The sequence below is a fragment of the Scleropages formosus genome, chromosome 13 (genome assembly GCF_900964775.1).
Source record: "Scleropages formosus chromosome 13, fSclFor1.1, whole genome shotgun sequence".
NCBI lineage: Eukaryota > Metazoa > Chordata > Actinopteri > Osteoglossiformes > Osteoglossidae > Scleropages > Scleropages formosus.
In genome coordinates, this window is record NC_041818.1 from 20,277,490 (window position 1) to 20,294,094 (window position 16,605).

The 16,605-nt window shown below is 49.1% G+C and overlaps 1 protein-coding gene across 3 annotated transcripts in view; it reads left to right on the forward strand.

The window, feature by feature from the left end:
- ndst1a (N-deacetylase/N-sulfotransferase (heparan glucosaminyl) 1a) overlaps nt 1-16,605 on the forward strand; it is a 72,903-nt gene that overhangs the window by 52,840 nt on the left and 3,458 nt on the right. For all 3 annotated transcript variants that reach the window (XR_003798085.1, XM_029257381.1, XM_018756481.2), the window contains exons 4-15: nt 2,612-3,094; nt 3,920-4,007; nt 4,598-4,752; nt 5,240-5,425; nt 7,191-7,319; nt 7,688-7,870; nt 10,413-10,509; nt 12,537-12,660; nt 14,322-14,496; nt 15,120-15,290; nt 15,533-15,642; nt 16,257-16,359. Coding sequence is in view for 2 of the 3 variants with exons in the window: in XM_029257381.1 (XP_029113214.1) it covers nt 2,612-3,094; nt 3,920-4,007; nt 4,598-4,752; nt 5,240-5,425; nt 7,191-7,319; nt 7,688-7,870; nt 10,413-10,509; nt 12,537-12,660; nt 14,322-14,496; nt 15,120-15,290; nt 15,533-15,642; nt 16,257-16,359 (2,004 nt within the window). In the remaining variant the exon portion in view is untranslated. The remainder of the gene's footprint in view (nt 1-2,611; nt 3,095-3,919; nt 4,008-4,597; nt 4,753-5,239; nt 5,426-7,190; nt 7,320-7,687; nt 7,871-10,412; nt 10,510-12,536; nt 12,661-14,321; nt 14,497-15,119; nt 15,291-15,532; nt 15,643-16,256; nt 16,360-16,605) is intronic.

Genomic DNA, 16,605 nt, shown 5'->3' on the forward strand with positions numbered 1-16,605 from the left:
AATCTTGAAATGCTCTCTTCACTTGTGCAGGCTTTGACGTTGGCTGCTTTCGAGGGTCTGGGCTTTTCATTTTAATTAGACAGGGAGAGGGTAGCAATTACTTTTGCACCAGGGGCCTACAACACCTTGTGGAATTTTTACACCTCTGGGAAATGAAAGCTAGGAGCAGTTCGGCCGCAGTGAATCCTTTCCTCCGGGCTTCCGGGCACATCAGGAGTTGGTGCTTTAACCGCTGCAGACCACCCATATTCCCAGGAGTGACAGCAGTTATGTGGCTCCGCCGTGTACAGCCGGGAGTGGTTGTTCTCCTTCCACGTCTCGCATTAGCATTTTGCGCTAGCGGGAGCGCCGCTTCTCTCTAAACGCCTCTCACGCCCCATTGACTCCCAGGCCAATCTCGGCTCCTCCAGCAGGTGATAATGGGCCCCCAGGCGCGAGCCTGAACAAACCCGCTCTGTTTGTGTTCGTGGGCCACTCGCTGAGCCATTGCTATCTCCACCCCTTCTTCCGAGAAAGCCTCCTCGCTCCGTCTTCAGTGGGGTAAATAATTTCCCGGTGGCAGACGTGTCCCGGCGTGCTGTTGTGTCAAAATTACTGCCCAAACTTGCGTCCTCATTCCTTCGTGGAGAAAGCAGGAGAGGCGTACTGGCAGTAAGGATATTGAGAGTGCTCTCACTTTAATTATACATTCGAGTGTAAACTCATTTAAGCTCCACTTCTCTTCCTCTTGGTCTTTCTGTTTAATCCCATGTCCGTATTAATGTTTAATTGATATTAAATCCCCCCGGGTCTGTCCTTTCCACCCAGACTTGGAGTAATTGCTCCCAGGTTTTTCCCTCTTGGGGATGTCTTTGTTTCCGGTTCAAGCAGCCCCCTTTTGTCCTGCGCATCGGTCAGTCTTTGATAGACCGAGACAGACTTGGAAGAAAATTGTGACCTGACCCGGCGGTTCTACGTGAGCCCAGCACAATGAATCACCATAGGGTTGCTCCGGAGAGGCGTGGCTTCCCACCAAAGCCCGTGGGTCGGGCTGGATGGAACATGGTCTTGCGGGATACCGGTTCGTTTTGTGTGATGGACCCGGAACCGCAGCGGGGAACGATCTCCCACCAAAAGCAGAGAACAGATAGTGCCATCTGAATAAATAAGTAAATGACCTAAACTGCTTTTGAAATCCCTTCTTTATGTTTTTCTGGGGTGTTGGAGGAGCTGCGACGTGTTGACAGCACAGCTGTAAAAAGACGCTCGTCTTGCAAACAGCCGCCTTGTCATCCGTGGAGCCGAGGCTGCTGTCGGACTCCAATCGCATCAGCCTGACTCACCGGCGGGCTGGTCCCGGGAAGCGAACGACAACTTCACGCGGCCGTGCGTCTCATTGCTGTCAGTGCCTGAAGCTCAGCTCTGATGCACCTTTTAAAAAAAAGCTGAACTGTGGTTAGATGTTTATCCCCCCCCCGCCGTTCATTCATACTCTGCCATATTCATTTCATTTTTTCTCTGCTGGGGAGGCAAGTGAGGGAGGGTTGCCTGGCCGAAACGGGAGGTAGGAGGGACACGGCCCAGTGGTTCTCTTGACAGGCGTCACTGGACTGTCGTGCCGTTTGCGGCGTGGCTACTCAGCCGGTCTAAGCTGGGTGGGGGGCTTTTTGGACTGTAAATGAGAGATTTGTTGAAGAGCTGGGGGAAAGCATGGTGGGGGGGCCGCGCCTCACCAAAATGTCACGCATTCCTAGTCCCTTGTGAGAGTGAGCCATAGCCCCGGGGTGAGTGGAGAAAAAGGAGGGCTTTCTCTAACAGTCCGCACCGCTCCAAACCCGCCGCTAATTATTTGTGTTTGTGTTCTGTTTCATCGACTCATCGCGATGCAAAAACATGACATAACGAGGGGAAAGGCTCGATTGGATGGATGCTCTGAATTGCGAGTTTGATTGAATGCTGTTGAATTGCAGCTTTCCAAGCTCTGTTTGTCTGCAACCCAGATTGCTTTAAAAACCCCCGCAGTGTTTTAGAAATTCACTATTTGTGCTACAAGACTTTAAGAGCAAGGGTTCATGTGTGATATGTTTTTTTCTTCTTTTACAAAGATATTAAATAGGTTTTTTTTAATTTTTTTGTATTTGACATATATAGTTTATTGATTTTACCATTTTATTTATTTTAAGCCTTCATCAGAAAGTACCAGGTACCGTAGTAGAGAGACCAACCTTCAACCTCAAGAATCACAGTATGAGTGTTCAGTGTGGTATCGAGCTGTATAAGTTTAAAAAAAAAATTAGATAGTGGACAAAAGGATGATGTTAATAATGATGATGATAGGAACTGCACACAGCAAAGTGGTTGGAGCAATTGCCTTGCAGTAAAAGTCTGGATCCCTGACCTTACTGTAGCACCCTTTATCAGTGTATTTAACCTTGGACCGAAAAGTGCTGTGCTGTGTAAATGGGTAAATCGTTGTAAAGCTCATTACCTAACATTATAAGCGGCCTTGAAAAAACAAATAATGGTTAATAATAATAATAATAATGACAGTGTTTCATTTGTACAAATCCCTGTCGCCCATCTTGATGAGTTGATAAGTGCATTTTTCACTAGTGATGTTCTGTCCCTACAGGCCAATGAAAACAGCCTGTTGAGTGCCCAGCTCAAGGGCTTCCCCCTCTTCCTGCACTCAAACCTGGGCCTGAAAGACTGCACCGTGAACCCCAAGTCCCCTCTCCTCTTCATCACCCGGGCTAGGGAGGTGGAGCGGGGCCCGTTGCCAGGCGATGACTGGACCGTCTTCCAGTCGAACCACTCCACCTACGAGCCGGTTCTTCTGGCCAAGACGAGGTCGGCGGAGAGCGTGGCAGCCGTGGGCGGTACCGCCGCCTTGCACGCCTCCGTGGTGCAGGACCTCGGTCTCCATGACGGGATCCAGCGTGTCCTCTTTGGCAACAACCTCAACTTCTGGCTGCACAAGCTGGTCTTCGTGGATGCCGTCTCTTTCCTGACGGGAAAGCGCCTGTCGCTGTCGCTGGACCGCTACCTGCTGGTGGACATCGATGACATCTTCGTGGGCAAGGAGGGCACCCGCATGAAGGTGTCTGATGTCAAGGTGATGTCAACTGTCTGCCTGTACTGCCAGGGGTTTCACGGTGGGGGACAGGCTGGAAAACGGCAGCCCAGCAAGAATGCTGGGTGGTTATTACCTGAGGAGGAGTGGAGGCTTGCATAGGGAGGGCACGAGAGACCTGGAACCCACCTTGTCATGCTGCAAAAAGCTGGAAATGTTTCCATCCACGTGTTAAATAAGGAATCCGAACTGTACTGTTTGCTTATCCGTTCCACATCCATGGTTGTATATGTCTATCAGATGTTTGTCTTTAAATGTGATTTTTTTTTTCTTTTTTTTTTTTTTTTTTACACTGGCAGATCCTCACCCCCCCAACACACACAGAACAATTTCAACATCATTTAAAGCATTACGGTTTGCGGGCCAACAGCCTGGCCTGCTGTGTCAGGCTCTGACAGCCGTAAGAGCTGAGGGCATGAATATTTCAAACACGTACAGCCGCGTTTATTATTGTCTCCCCTTTTGATGTTTAATACCAAGATATTAGATGTTCAGTACTGGGTGGGAATAAAAAGTGAGAACAATCAAAGGCATCACTCTGACAGCTGTAAAGCGGGGCAGTAAATCACAGTCCCACTCTGACATGCCGAACGAGTTACACTATGATCCCAGTGCAGAGATCAAATAAAACAAACAAACAAATCGGGAGGGGAAAGAGGGAGGTTTCAGACAGAATACGATGATGTATGGTGCACCAGGGACTCGCTGAACTGGGGCAGGGTGTGTGTGTGTGTGTGCGCGTTTGCACGAGCGTGCGTGCATTAACGTGGCGGTAACTTTTGCTGACCGTGTCCGTCCTCTGTGCAGGCTCTGCTCGAGACGCAGAATGAGCTGCGCACCTACGTTCCCAACTTCACCTTCAACCTGGGCTTTTCCGGAAAGTTCTTCCACGCAGGTACGTCGCCTCGATGTACCAGGGCCGACCTCATTCCTGTTTATGCAGTCGGGAGCGCGGCGGTCCTTCAAAGCCCCGTGTTCCAAGTTCAGATAACATAAATGGCACAGATATTGATTTTCCTTTCTGAATAGACAACTCCAGTGGTAATGTGTTATTAAACAGAGAACATATCCGTTTACAGACATAAAACACGTACATATTGTATCTGTGTTTATGCTGCTTTGTGGAGCACTAGGTGGAAGGTTGGAGTCAAGGTCTTTTAAAGTGTGCGTGTTTTAGTGAGTAATATCCAGGTTTTATCATTGCCACTATGTAAATCTGTTTTTCTGGAGTATATTCAGTGCTCTATGTGCTATTTTTATGATGTGTATTCAGTAAAGTGCCGGGATAAGGATAAATTCCATGCCAGAGGAACCATTTTTCCAGTTTTCCATGTATACAAGGTCTGTTTGAACCTTTTAGACGTTGTTTTGTGTGAATACCATTGTGTGATCCAGTCAGATTTTGTGCCTGTTTTTGTGTGTGTGTGTGTGTGTGTGTGTGTGTGTGTGTGTGCGCGCGTGCATGCATGCATGTCCAACCCTCAGGCACGGATGAAGAAGACCTGGGCGACGACCTGCTGCTGTCCTTAGTCAAGGAGTTCTGGTGGTTCCCTCACATGTGGAGCCACATGCAACCCCACCTCTTCCACAACCAAACGGTCTTGGCCGAGCAGATGATGCTGAACCGGCGGTTTGCGGCGGTGAGCATCCAGACGCGCAAGCGGGCGCCGCACCTCTCCTCAGACAAATCTGCAGACCGTGGCAGAGCGCGGCAGGGGGTGGCTAAAACGTAGCTGTGCAAATAACCGTTTGTTTTGACGAAAAATACATAACAGTCGTTGCACAGGGACGACGCCGTCGGCCGGCAGGTCCGAACCGCAAGCCGCGCGTAAACATCCCGGCGACTCGGCTGTGCGCAGACCAGCAGACGTGAAAGACAAACAGCGGGCCAACCTCAGACGGCTGTTTTGATGATAAATGGCCCGTACAGCGTGTAATTAGGGCATCGTCTCTGAATGAAGTAGATAATGGCGGCGGTGATAATAACAGGGCTGCTGGAGTGTAGTGTGTGGGGGTGTGCGTGCGTTTGTGTGTGTGTGTCTGCGCGTTTCTCATTTTTGCTTCCGAGCGAAGGTTGTTCGTTAGCGGTTATCGGTCTAAAGATGAGCCTCTCCTTCCCCCGTCCAGGATCACGGGATCCCCACCAATATGGGCTACGCTGTGGCTCCCCACCACTCGGGCGTGTACCCCGTGCACGTGCAGCTCTACGAGGCCTGGAAGAAGGTTTGGGGCATCAAGGTGACGAGCACGGAGGAGTACCCCCACCTGAAGCCCGCCCGCTTCCGCCGGGGCTTCATCCACAGCGGCATCAGCGTAAGGAACCCCGACGCTCGGCTACCCTCAGCTCCTCGGTCCATCCCTCTCACAGGCACTTGTCCTCTTATCACCCCGAGCCATCAGTGATTTTGCTCAAACCCTCGCCGCTACTCAGGTTTGAGTGGCTTGGCCTGCTTTCTGTCACTCCCTGGCAGTCGTACGACACTAATAGTTCCAAAAGATTAGCAGTCGGAGGATGTTTAGCGGTTTGATACCCAAGATAAGTCAGATGATATATAAGGTCAAACTGAGATGCTCAAGGCGCTGCTGTTAAAGGAGGCGTGCTGTGCTTCACCATGGGGACTTGAATATATGTGTGTTTGATTTTGTGTGATCATTTGTCACCAGAGCACGGGGGGCGGGGGGGGGGGGGGGGGGGGGCAGGGAAGGAGTGCCGTCGTTTCGGAGCGGCCCCCCTATTTTTCTCACCAGTATTTGCTCCCTGGGAATGAATTGCACTCAGAGCAAATTGGATGAAGAAGCATTATTCGCGGTACCGCACGAGAGCGACTTCGGGAGGAAAAATGAGTTTGAATCCGATGGGGTGGCAGGGGGACGGATGCTGGCGGGGTGTGGGGGCGGAAGCTGCGTTTGGTGGCGGAGCCGGTCCGCTTCTTAGCGGAAAGTCCCGCCCGAGAGCCGGAGCTCCCGACAAAGCGGGGCCCGTCTCGAGGGGCCGCCTCCGGGATGCCGCGGTGCACGTGAGCAGATGGAAAGAGCCACGTGTCTGATTTTCAGAACCGTTTAGCGGTTTGCGTTCAGACCCTCGGCCAGCTCTACGCTCTCGGGTGCACTTCTTCACGCGCGTGTTGTTCGCGGTCTTCGGGTCTCACAGGGTTCGCGCTTATGGCTCCCGGAGGAATCAGACGGGCCTGTAGACGTGGCGGTCAGCCGAGATCCGAGACATCAGCCCTCGTCCGGATGGAAATGGCGTCCGCCGGTCCCGTCGTGCGGATGACGCGGCTCACCTTCACGCCGCGGCTCGAGCCGACTCAGCCAGCCGCTCCCATCTCCAGTGACCGTGACTGCCAGTGGAGAGCGGCGAGGCGGCACCGCCGCACGTTCAGCGTTCACCGTCGTGGAAACGACAGCCTCCGTTTGCCCCGCGGCGCGATGCAGCGATCCCCGCTGAGGTCCTTCTGACAGAAGCGAATTGGCATTGAAACTCCGGCTGCTTGTGGCCTTGACAAGGCAGAGCCTGTTCTATGTCCCACATGGGGAATGTGCTCTTTACAGCTTTAAACGTCAGTTCGGAGCCCGTAGCCCTCATCCTTTCACTTCACATCAGCATTTCGTGACTTGAAACAGCGCAGCTTCGCTTAATGTTTCATATACAGCTGTTACGCTTACCGATCGGCCCATAATGAAATTCGGGCGAGCTGCTTTGCGGCGCAGATGTTGTCCTCAAGGCTGCGTTTATTTGCAGCCCTTCAGAGGGGGCGTCCTCGAGGCCGAATACGTGGAAGAAATCATCCGATCGTTCTCAGATGATCGATTTGCAAATCCTTTAACCGTGGCGCCGCGTTTACGCTGTCATTAGTTTCCGTGTAGGCTGACGGATAACGTGGGTTTGTTTCACTTGGGTGACGGGCATCCGTTGAAGATAATTAAAAGACAAAAATTTAGAGCCGTTATGTGTGTTGGTGAAGCTAGATGACTGTCTGCGTATGTGTACGTGTGTGTGCTCTGCCTCATTGTGTGTGTGTGTGTGTTTGTTTGTGGCTTCGGTGTAGTAATAGATGCTTGTGTTTTCTTCTCTCAGGTCCTTCCAAGGCAGACATGCGGTCTCTTTACTCACACCATCTTCTACAAGGAGTATCCTGGAGGCCCCAAAGAGCTGGACAAGCTGATAAACGGGGGGGAGCTTTTTCTCACCGTGCTCCTCAACCCTGTGAGTAGCATCTGCTCTGTGCCCCGCAGTGATGGACACACTTCCTTTCTGCCCTACCGATGACCACACCTCCTCTTTGCCCTTTACTGATAGACACACCCCCTTCTGCTCTACACCGATGGACACACCCCTTCTCCGCCCTACACTTATGGACATGCCCCCTGTCTGCACCACACTATGGGAATGTATCTCTTGGAAGTGGGTCATGAAACCGTGCTGAACAGCCAAGCTGTTTCTGCGAGCAGATCTCGGTTCCTCGGTTACAGAAGGTTCACGTTTGCTTCCCTGTCCAACTCAAAGCGCTGTCGTGAAAATATGACGCAGGGTTCCGTCCCGTTTGCGTCCTCAGACTTTGTTTCGCCTCGCAGATCAGCATCTTCATGACGCATTTATCCAACTACGGGAACGACCGCCTGGGGCTGTACACCTTCAAGAACTTGGTCAAGTTCCTGCAGACGTGGACCAACCTGAAGCTGCAGACATTGCCACCTGTGCACCTGGCCCAGCGCTACTTCCAGATCTTCCCCGAGGAGAGGGACCCACTGTGGCAGGTGATAAGCCCCGAGAAAGCCATAGTGTGTGTGCGATTGTGTGTGATCGTGTGCGATCGTGTCCGGCAGAGCTCCGCATGCGTGTCTGCAGAGCTCTGCCGTACTGCGAGTTCACGCATGAAGCTCGAGTCCCATTTGTGCGCAGCAGCGTGCTCAGGTCTGGTTGTTCCTTCAACACGAGGCCTTTGTTTCCTTCTCCGCATCACCCCTTGGACCTGCATTCATCTCGGCTTCTTCCTTTTCTCTCTCCTATCTCCTCTGCCACATTTCTTCCGTTTTCCGCGTGTGTATGAATGACCCGCTCCGACGCTCGGTACGCCTCGGCTGTCCACTGCACCGGAATAATCATTACCTGACAAGGACGGCCATTGTGTCTCGCAGAAAGGAGAGTGGCTGGCAACCGTGTTCCTATACGTGACGACCGTTTTTCCGTCGCAGAGTCCTCGTCTGTGTCCGGATGCCTTTGTTTGGGGGCGTCGGAATCTGACAGGCACATTTAGGGAAACTGATGATCATATGAAACAGGCTTTATACTTGACTAGTTTCTTTTGCCAGGGGTCAGCTGTCCATCGTGGACATCGCATGGCGAGATGTTTGCGCAGTGAACCCGTGCTAAGCCTGAAGCAGATGGCCGGCTTGAGAACGTAGGGTCTTGGCGACCGTTCTTCTTGACGTGCTCTTTGACTCGCAGCCCTCGGTCCCACAAAGCGCCCTATACTGGCCCACCTGTTTATCGCACGAGTGAACGGAGGAAGTTCTCTGGCTCTTACAGGGGATCTTTGGATCAAGCTCACAATGAGGATGCTGTATTGGTTATAAGCTGCTCCTGGCAGTCATCAGAGCTGCCCGGGTCAGTCTCACGAGCTTCAAACCAAACCAGATGTGAAAATTGTCAGTGATGATAATAAGAATCCTTTGCGTTTTTGTTCACAATAGTAGCAGCCATGGTGATTTCATAAAAAAAAATGTTGCCAGTATCATCTTAAGCCTTTTAATGTCTTTCGAAATGATTAATCAGTTTTATTTTACCTTCCTTAAGATCTTCACCACAAGCCTGTTACAGTAATGAGAACCCGTGGTTTTAGTATGAAAAACAACAGCTCATCTTGTCTTCATCTTAAATCTTAATTTCTTGATGAGGCATCATGGAAAAATTAGAATTTATTCAGAAACCTGTCTGTGATTCTGCAGGCACTTGAAAAAAATGTAACAGCAATGAGAAATTGTGTCTGAAGACCATTTTATTGATTATAGTCGACTGAGATTTTTAACAGTTATTTGTGCGTTATTTCACTTCTTGCAACCTTTTAATTTGGAATGCTGTAGAAAAAAGTTCTTTAAAAAACTATATGAATTCCACAATAGCTGTTTTAAATGCAGGCATACTATGATAATGGGATTTTGTTTATTTAAAGATATGAGAATACATACTTTTAGATTTTTATGTCTGGGAATATGAAGGTTCGTAATATAAATGCCTTTCAAAGTGGAATTCAGTACAGGTTGCTTGTTTAAGACTAAGTAACTGAAATTATCACAGAAATCATTTATTCATGAGATTCATGAGGCTGACCCAGTGGCAACGTGCATCAGCAGTAGTACACGTCTGGTCCATTCTGTGGTCAGTGCAGGAAGCAGGTCATTTCCAGGTCTGCGGTCTTAGGGGGTTGAGTCCGTGTGTGTCGCTTGGAAATGTGAGTGTCCCCCTCTCGTCAGGGCTAACAGAAGGGTTTTCGGCAGGAATCAATCCAGCACCCATTAGACTTCAATCTGTAAATTAATAAAGGTGCACATACAAATGGATACGTCCAGATTACGAAGAAGGGAAAATAAAATACGAATTTATAAACAGAGTAACTTCTTATGCTTATATAATAAATACAATCTCAGATCTTCAATTTTCTAATTTGACTGTTAATAAATTATTATTAAAAACAATTAAAAAAAAAAAAAATTCCAAGATTACAATACATTTTCTTTTTTCTGTTGCAAAATTTTGGAACCCCCAAATTTTGGCACCTCTTGGCGATTGCTTGGTTCCCCTAATTACAAAACCAGCCCCGAGTCTCCTAGAGCCTTGGTCGTTGTGACGCTTCCCTCGGGAGTCTTCTCTCCACCAGGTTATAATTGGTAGTAATTATGTTGAGCTTTTAGGCCCCCCAGTGGGCCTTTACCGCGTTCCCCCGAATACTTTGGCTTATTCCCAACGTTCATGTGGTGACAAAGTTGCAATTTATCAGAGGAAACCTCTACATTTTGCAAACGCAGCAGCATGTGCATATCTCATTTAGTCTGAGAGACCATGATGAGAACCCAAGGGAGACGTCTTTCTCCGCTGACCCCCGAATTGCAGGGAGGGATTGCGAGTGCTGCTGAACCCTAACCCCATTATGTCACTCACATGAGCCTTGTTTTCTCAGCAGATGGACATATTATTTCCCGTATGGGCTCCATTCAGAGTCGTGTCATCCTGTACGCTGATGCTCCTCATTTTGTGGAATCCTGACGACCGCCCTCCCCCCTCCTTTTTCCTCTTCTGCAGGATCCCTGTGAGGACAAGCGACACAAGGACATCTGGTCCAAGGAGAAAACGTGTGACCGATTCCCCAAGCTCCTCATCATTGGACCACAGAAGACGGGTAAGTGCTGTGGTATCTCCTTTCCTGCAGACCATGGGAGAGTGGCTTTCAGCCTCAGTTCAATTCAGATGGTGCGGTTGGACGTGGGTTCGACCCCCACTTAAGTCTGTGTGGAGCTGCGCATCCTCTCTGTGTTTCCATGGGTTTCCTGTGAGTGCTCTGGTTTCTTCCCACAGTCCACAGATGTGTTTCAGGTTAAATGGGGACTCTCAGTTGGTTCTCCCATAGTGTGTGTGTATCTACGCGTGTGTGTATGTGTGGCATCGCTCTGGTATAAATGGGTCAACGATCGTCAGGAATTCTGTGCAGTGTATGTACCACTTTCCATCACCTGGGTAAAGGTGTCGGCTAAAAACTACATTGCAAGTCGTATGTACTCTTTTGGAGAAAAGTGTCTTCTAAACGAGTCAACGTAAATGTTTTGCGTGTTCCTAACTATTGCGGAATTATGGTAAATGGCGTGCATGGCGGTCTGTTTTTATTTATCTCCAACTACTATAGTGCAAATGGGAATTCCTGGTTTAGTGCGTGGGCTAATTACACTTTTATAAGTCGTCTTAAGGGAGTGATTTTCCCCTTCTTGGAGGGCACTAAATGGCACTGTTAATCTTTGCAGCGAGACGAGGATTAGGGTTTGGGGCGGAGAGTGCGTTCCCTCATTTCACGGTGCAATTAGCCCAGGTCTGGCACCACGGCACAGTCTGTGGAGCCCGGCTCCCCTAGTCTGGAGACGGGGCCTCCGGGTCCCCCTCGATTTCATTGCGCCGCTGTTGACAGTGCCCGTGGTGTGCGCCTGCACTCTGTCAAACTCAACCGGATGCGTCCGGAGCAGAACAGAGCCCGTTTCTCCTGTATAATAATCACCACCTGTTACTGAATCACTGACAGCTGCTGTTGGCATGCAGAGCAGTCGGCCAAGTAAAACAGACTGCCCCGCGTGCTTCCGCAGTGCCCTGGCTCCGGAGACAGGTCTCGTAGGATCCCCAGCTCTGGGCTCGTCCCTTTTTTGCGATACGCAGGAATGTGCTGGTCGCGCACCCGGGTTCCAGTCCAGCATGGGACGATGGGGTCCTGTCAGCCTCTTCTGCCGCTGCATTTATGTTCAGCACTCTTCAGGAAGCTAGCAGTTCTGTTGATTAATGCCTCTATTTGTCCAGTCACTCGTAAGTCTATTTCAGCATCTCTACAATGATGACGACGATGATGATGATATATTATGATTTTGCTGTTTAGCTGACACTGGATTTCACACTTTTCCCATTAATACCATTGGTGCAGTTCAGGTTAGTAAGTGCGCTAAGAGATAAAATGACCTTCTGGGATTTTAACCAGAATGGATCAGGATTGTATCCCACATAATGGCTTTTGCTTTTACAGTTACATCACATTCACATTTATTCATCTTGCAGATGCTTTTCTCCATAGTGACGTATAAATCATGGTATACAAAAGTGCATATGGCAACAGAATAAGAGTTGTACACATAGACAGTGAATATCAAAGAACAGCCCGTTTGATTCCTGCACTGATCTCTCTAGTAGCCTCTTGCAGAATGGAGAGTCAGATAATATATGGATATCAAAACACGTGGCTTGTTCCAATTTATGATGCGGTTAGGAATTCAGGAGAGAAATGGATCTTAAAGAGAGGAGATTTGCTGTCAGGAATTCAGCAGTTCTGAGGGAGAAAAGGTAGTTTGCTCCATCACATCAAGCCAAAACTAAGGACCTCGTGACTTTTGATTTCGGACCTCTCATGAGCGGAACCGCCAAGCAGCCAGAGGTGGAGGAGTGCAGCACTCCTGCTGGGGTGTAGGATCAATGGTGATCAGATCCTCTAGGTATAGAGGTGTGGATCCTCTGACCTTCTTGTAATCTGTAAGCAAGTGTTGAACTTGAGCTACAGGTAGCCAGTGGAGAGAGAAGAGAAGGGAAGGGAGGCACATGGGTTTTACTGAGTCGAGGAGTTCTGTCGGTTTGCCGTCCCATCCTGTTGTCATTAACCGGCTTTGCCCCCGTTCCCTACAGGTACGACGGCGCTCTATCTCTTCCTGGGCATGCACCCAGATCTGACCAGTAACTATCCCAGCAAGGAGACCTTTGAGGAAATCCAGTTCTTCAATGGCCACAACTACCACAAAGGAATCGACTGGTCAGTGGGCTTTTCTCTCAATCTGCCCGCGTGTTCCGATTGCCCGCTTAGTCGGGAGGAAAGCTAAAGAGCGGCGGAAGCGCTAATCTCGAAACCCTCACGGAGTAGCGTGAGGTTCTCTTGCATGTTTGAAGCCCCGCGGTCCCTCCCGCTCAGCTAAAGGGCGCATAAAAAAACGTTTTTATCGTCCCGCTGCCGCTCCACCGGCCTCGGATGCAGAATGTGGCAAGAAAGCTTTAAAACAAACAGAGGCTGTGCCACCAAGTGAGCGGCTCGAGCCTAATGCACGTCGGCGTGCATCAGGCAGCCCGGGTGCCTCGCTGCTCTTGTAACGTAGCGAAGCGGGAGAAGGGCTCTCCAGGGCAATGCAGCCCTGACACGCGGGAGTGGGGCTGCTGGACGGCGTGGAAGTGGGGTGTGCTCACAACGCTAATTTTAAATAGTTTCCCCGTATTCCCTTTTAAAGTGAAAATAACAATTTGGATAAGTGTCTCGTTAGCATGGGCCCGCTTCTCAAGGTGAACGTAACTGCGGAGGTTTGAGATTCGAACAATGCCGGGGAAACAAATCGAAAGAAATAATTATGATGAAGTGATTTCTCTGAAGCGTGAAATGCTCGAATTAGCATTCTGCAGAATGTTTTCGTTTTTTAAACACGGGCTGCTGCGTCCCGCAGTCCGTCGCTGGAAACTGCTTCCGTGCAAAACTAATAATCGGAACAATTTTTAAATATCACAGTTCACATCGAGGCAATTATTATCCGGAAGGCGCCTAACGCAGATTTATGTACGCAGGGCTACCATATAATGATTGATTAAGCAAGCAGGTGTGCTTTCACCTTTTTTTTTCCATACTTAATAAAAGCATTTCTGCTGGTTCGGCTGATGAGATCCTGTCAGGGTTTTGAGACATGTGCGATTTTTCACAACTGTATGTCATATGGGCAAAAAAAACTTGAAAGAAGTCCAAGAGGGAGTAATTGGAAGGTTGGAATTGCCTGACATCAGGGATCGGATCGTTATTAACCATTGTGGGCTTCTCTTCCGAAGGACTCGGATTCCGCACGTAATTACATTTCCCCCCGTGAGCGCAGTCCGATTTCGAGACATCCGCTCTCGAAGACTTGGAAAATCCCCATTCGAGTTTTCGTCATCAGCCGCGAGCTCGGGAGGGCGTAACGCGATAATGACTCCCATAACATATTGACGTTTGACGGACCCTCGGGACTAATTTGACTTTAATTAAAGCTGAGATGACGTTCTTGTATTATTCTTTATTATTTTTTATTTATTCATTCTGCTGATCCTTTTTTTCCCCCCCAAAGTGCACTTGATTGTTAGGTTTGTACATATTGTAATCTTCTCAAATTTATTTACTCATTTATACAGGTGTGTAATTTGTTCTGGAGCAATTCAGGCTAAGTACCTTGTTTAAGGATACTACAGCAGGAGCTGGCAATCAAACCCCGATCCTTCAAGTGCAGGACGAAGGCTCAAACTAGCATTCCGCCTGCTGCCCTGTAAACAGAATAGCGTGAAAAGGCAGTTTTGCGCAAGACTGTGAACTGTGATTGTTTATTGACGTGAACAGCGATGCGCTTTGTGGAAATCGCTCTGACTCACTGCTTCGGGACCCTCATCTTCCTCTGCGCCCCTATGCAGGTACATGGAGTACTTCCCGCTGCCCTCCAACACCAGCTCGGACTTCTATTTTGAGAAAAGCGCCAACTACTTTGACTCGGAGTTGTCGGCCAAGCGGGCCGCTTCCTTGCTCCCCAAGGCCAAAATCATCACAATCCTGATCAACCCCGCCGACCGGGCGTACTCCTGGTACCAGGTGAGGCTTCCCCTTATACATTTTGACTCACTTAAAACGCTTTTCCTAAAATGAGCTAAAATATTCATTGCAAAGACAACGTGTTATACGTTAGCAGCAAAATGACAGAGAGGTGGTTCTGTTAAATGCCGTGATTAGTAATTAACGCTGCTATTAAACAAAAGCCGTCAAGTGTCGCATCTTAATATTGAAGGCTTGGTTAGTGATTATAGGGCTCATTATTGCAATTAGAGTTGTAGTGTTGGAAAGAACATTGCTGCAGGGAGATTCTGGGTCCAGTCTTGTTACCTGTAGCTGGTGCTGGCTGAGGATGTCCTCAGTTTCTACATTTCTTTTCCATCCTGATTTGCATTTGGCCTCTGGTGTTATTTGTTAGGGGTGTAGAGAGGCAGGAGGTATCATAGTGGTTAGAGAAACTGTCTTTGGACTCGAAGGACCCAGGTTTGAATCCCATCTCCTGTTGTGGTACCCTTGAGCAAGGTACTTACCCCAGATTGCTTTAGTAGAAAAAAATGGTTAAATCATTGTAAATCCCCTTGGGGATAAATAGTTGTGAATGTCGTTTGTCTGGCTGCCTCGCAATGTTCATCAATGAACTCTGAGACCTTCGGTCCGCCCTTCAGCACCAGCGTGCCCACGATGACCCTGCAGCCTTGAAGTACACCTTCCATGAGGTGATCGCAGCCGGCCGTGATGCCCCCATCAAATTACGGGTGCTCCAGAACCGTTGCCTGGTCCCGGGATGGTACGCCACCCACCTGGATCGCTGGCTCAACTACTATCACCCCAGCCAGGTTAGGAAATCCTTCTGTCTTACTACCCCTGGAACCATGGTATTCAGGCTCACTGGGCAGTATCTCCTAGATGCAGTTGAAAAGCACAGTCATCATGCAACTGGTAAGATGCCAGTTATTAAAATGCAAAAGCTTGTGACAAGATTCCTGTTGTACTGCTACTGAGAAACCCTTGGGTGTGTATGAACCCAGCTGCATTAAGTGGTTTGATTTAGTCTCTAACACAAAGCTGATCTCTCCAGGTTCTGGTCCTGGATGGACAGATGTTGAGAACGGAGCCTGCGTCAGTCATGGATAAGATCCAGAAGTTTCTGGGACTGGTGAACGTAGTAAACTACCACAAAATCTTGGCGTAAGTACCTGGCTTGTCTCCAAGGAACTCGAAAATACCCCTCCCAAAAAAAGTAAAAATAAAAAACACGAGAGCATAGAAATGTTGAGGCCATTAACGTCCTTAAAAAGCGTGAGAGCTACTTTAACTGTTAAACCATATCCAGTTAAAATTTAGTGAGTGCACGGGAAAATCAGCCCTGCAGATATCCTGTATCAGGGCAACTGGAAATGTTTGGATGTGCTTAAATGGGTTTATTGCTGATCCTTGTTTTTTGGTCTGGGTTCCTGTCGTCTTTTTATAAGCCAGACTCTGGAATTTGAATCCTCCATCCCCCTCCTTTCTCTCCCCATGATCCTTTTCTCTCTGTCCCCTCTCCTCCCTTCTTCCTTGTTTTGTTCATTGTAACCCCCTCACCTCCTCTTCTGCCATACCTTTCTCTGTCGCTCACATCTTGAGCAGATAATTACTAACCCAGACATGTAAACTGCAACATCTGTTAGTCACCTCCCCAGTGAGGTCTCCCAAAGTGGTTTCTGTTATGTACGTTTTTCTGCATGGGGAGAGAAGATGCCATCTAACACCAGCTGCCCCAGCATCACTGCATCTAAGACAGCTTTGTCCTCGGTGCGTAGGTTTGATCCCAAGAAAGGCTTCTGGTGCCAGCTCCTGGAAGGTGGAAAGACCAAGTGTCTGGGCAAGAGCAAGGGCAGGAGATACCCAGAGATGGACTTGGATGTGAGTGGCTGGCCGCCAGGCAAACGCTGACACTCGCCGCAACAGTGTCCATGTAGAATCTCTAGAGGGGTGCTTTTAATTTTTTATGAAATCCACATATGCACGTATCTGTATATTTCCAAGATACGTGTGCTAGAAAAAGGCTCCGAAACGGTTGTGTTTAGGATGACCCCCACAGCTGCCTGTTCATCTCCCTGTGTCATGTGACCCCTCTGGGGCAGTGCTCTCTCCCGGCCGTCGTTAACA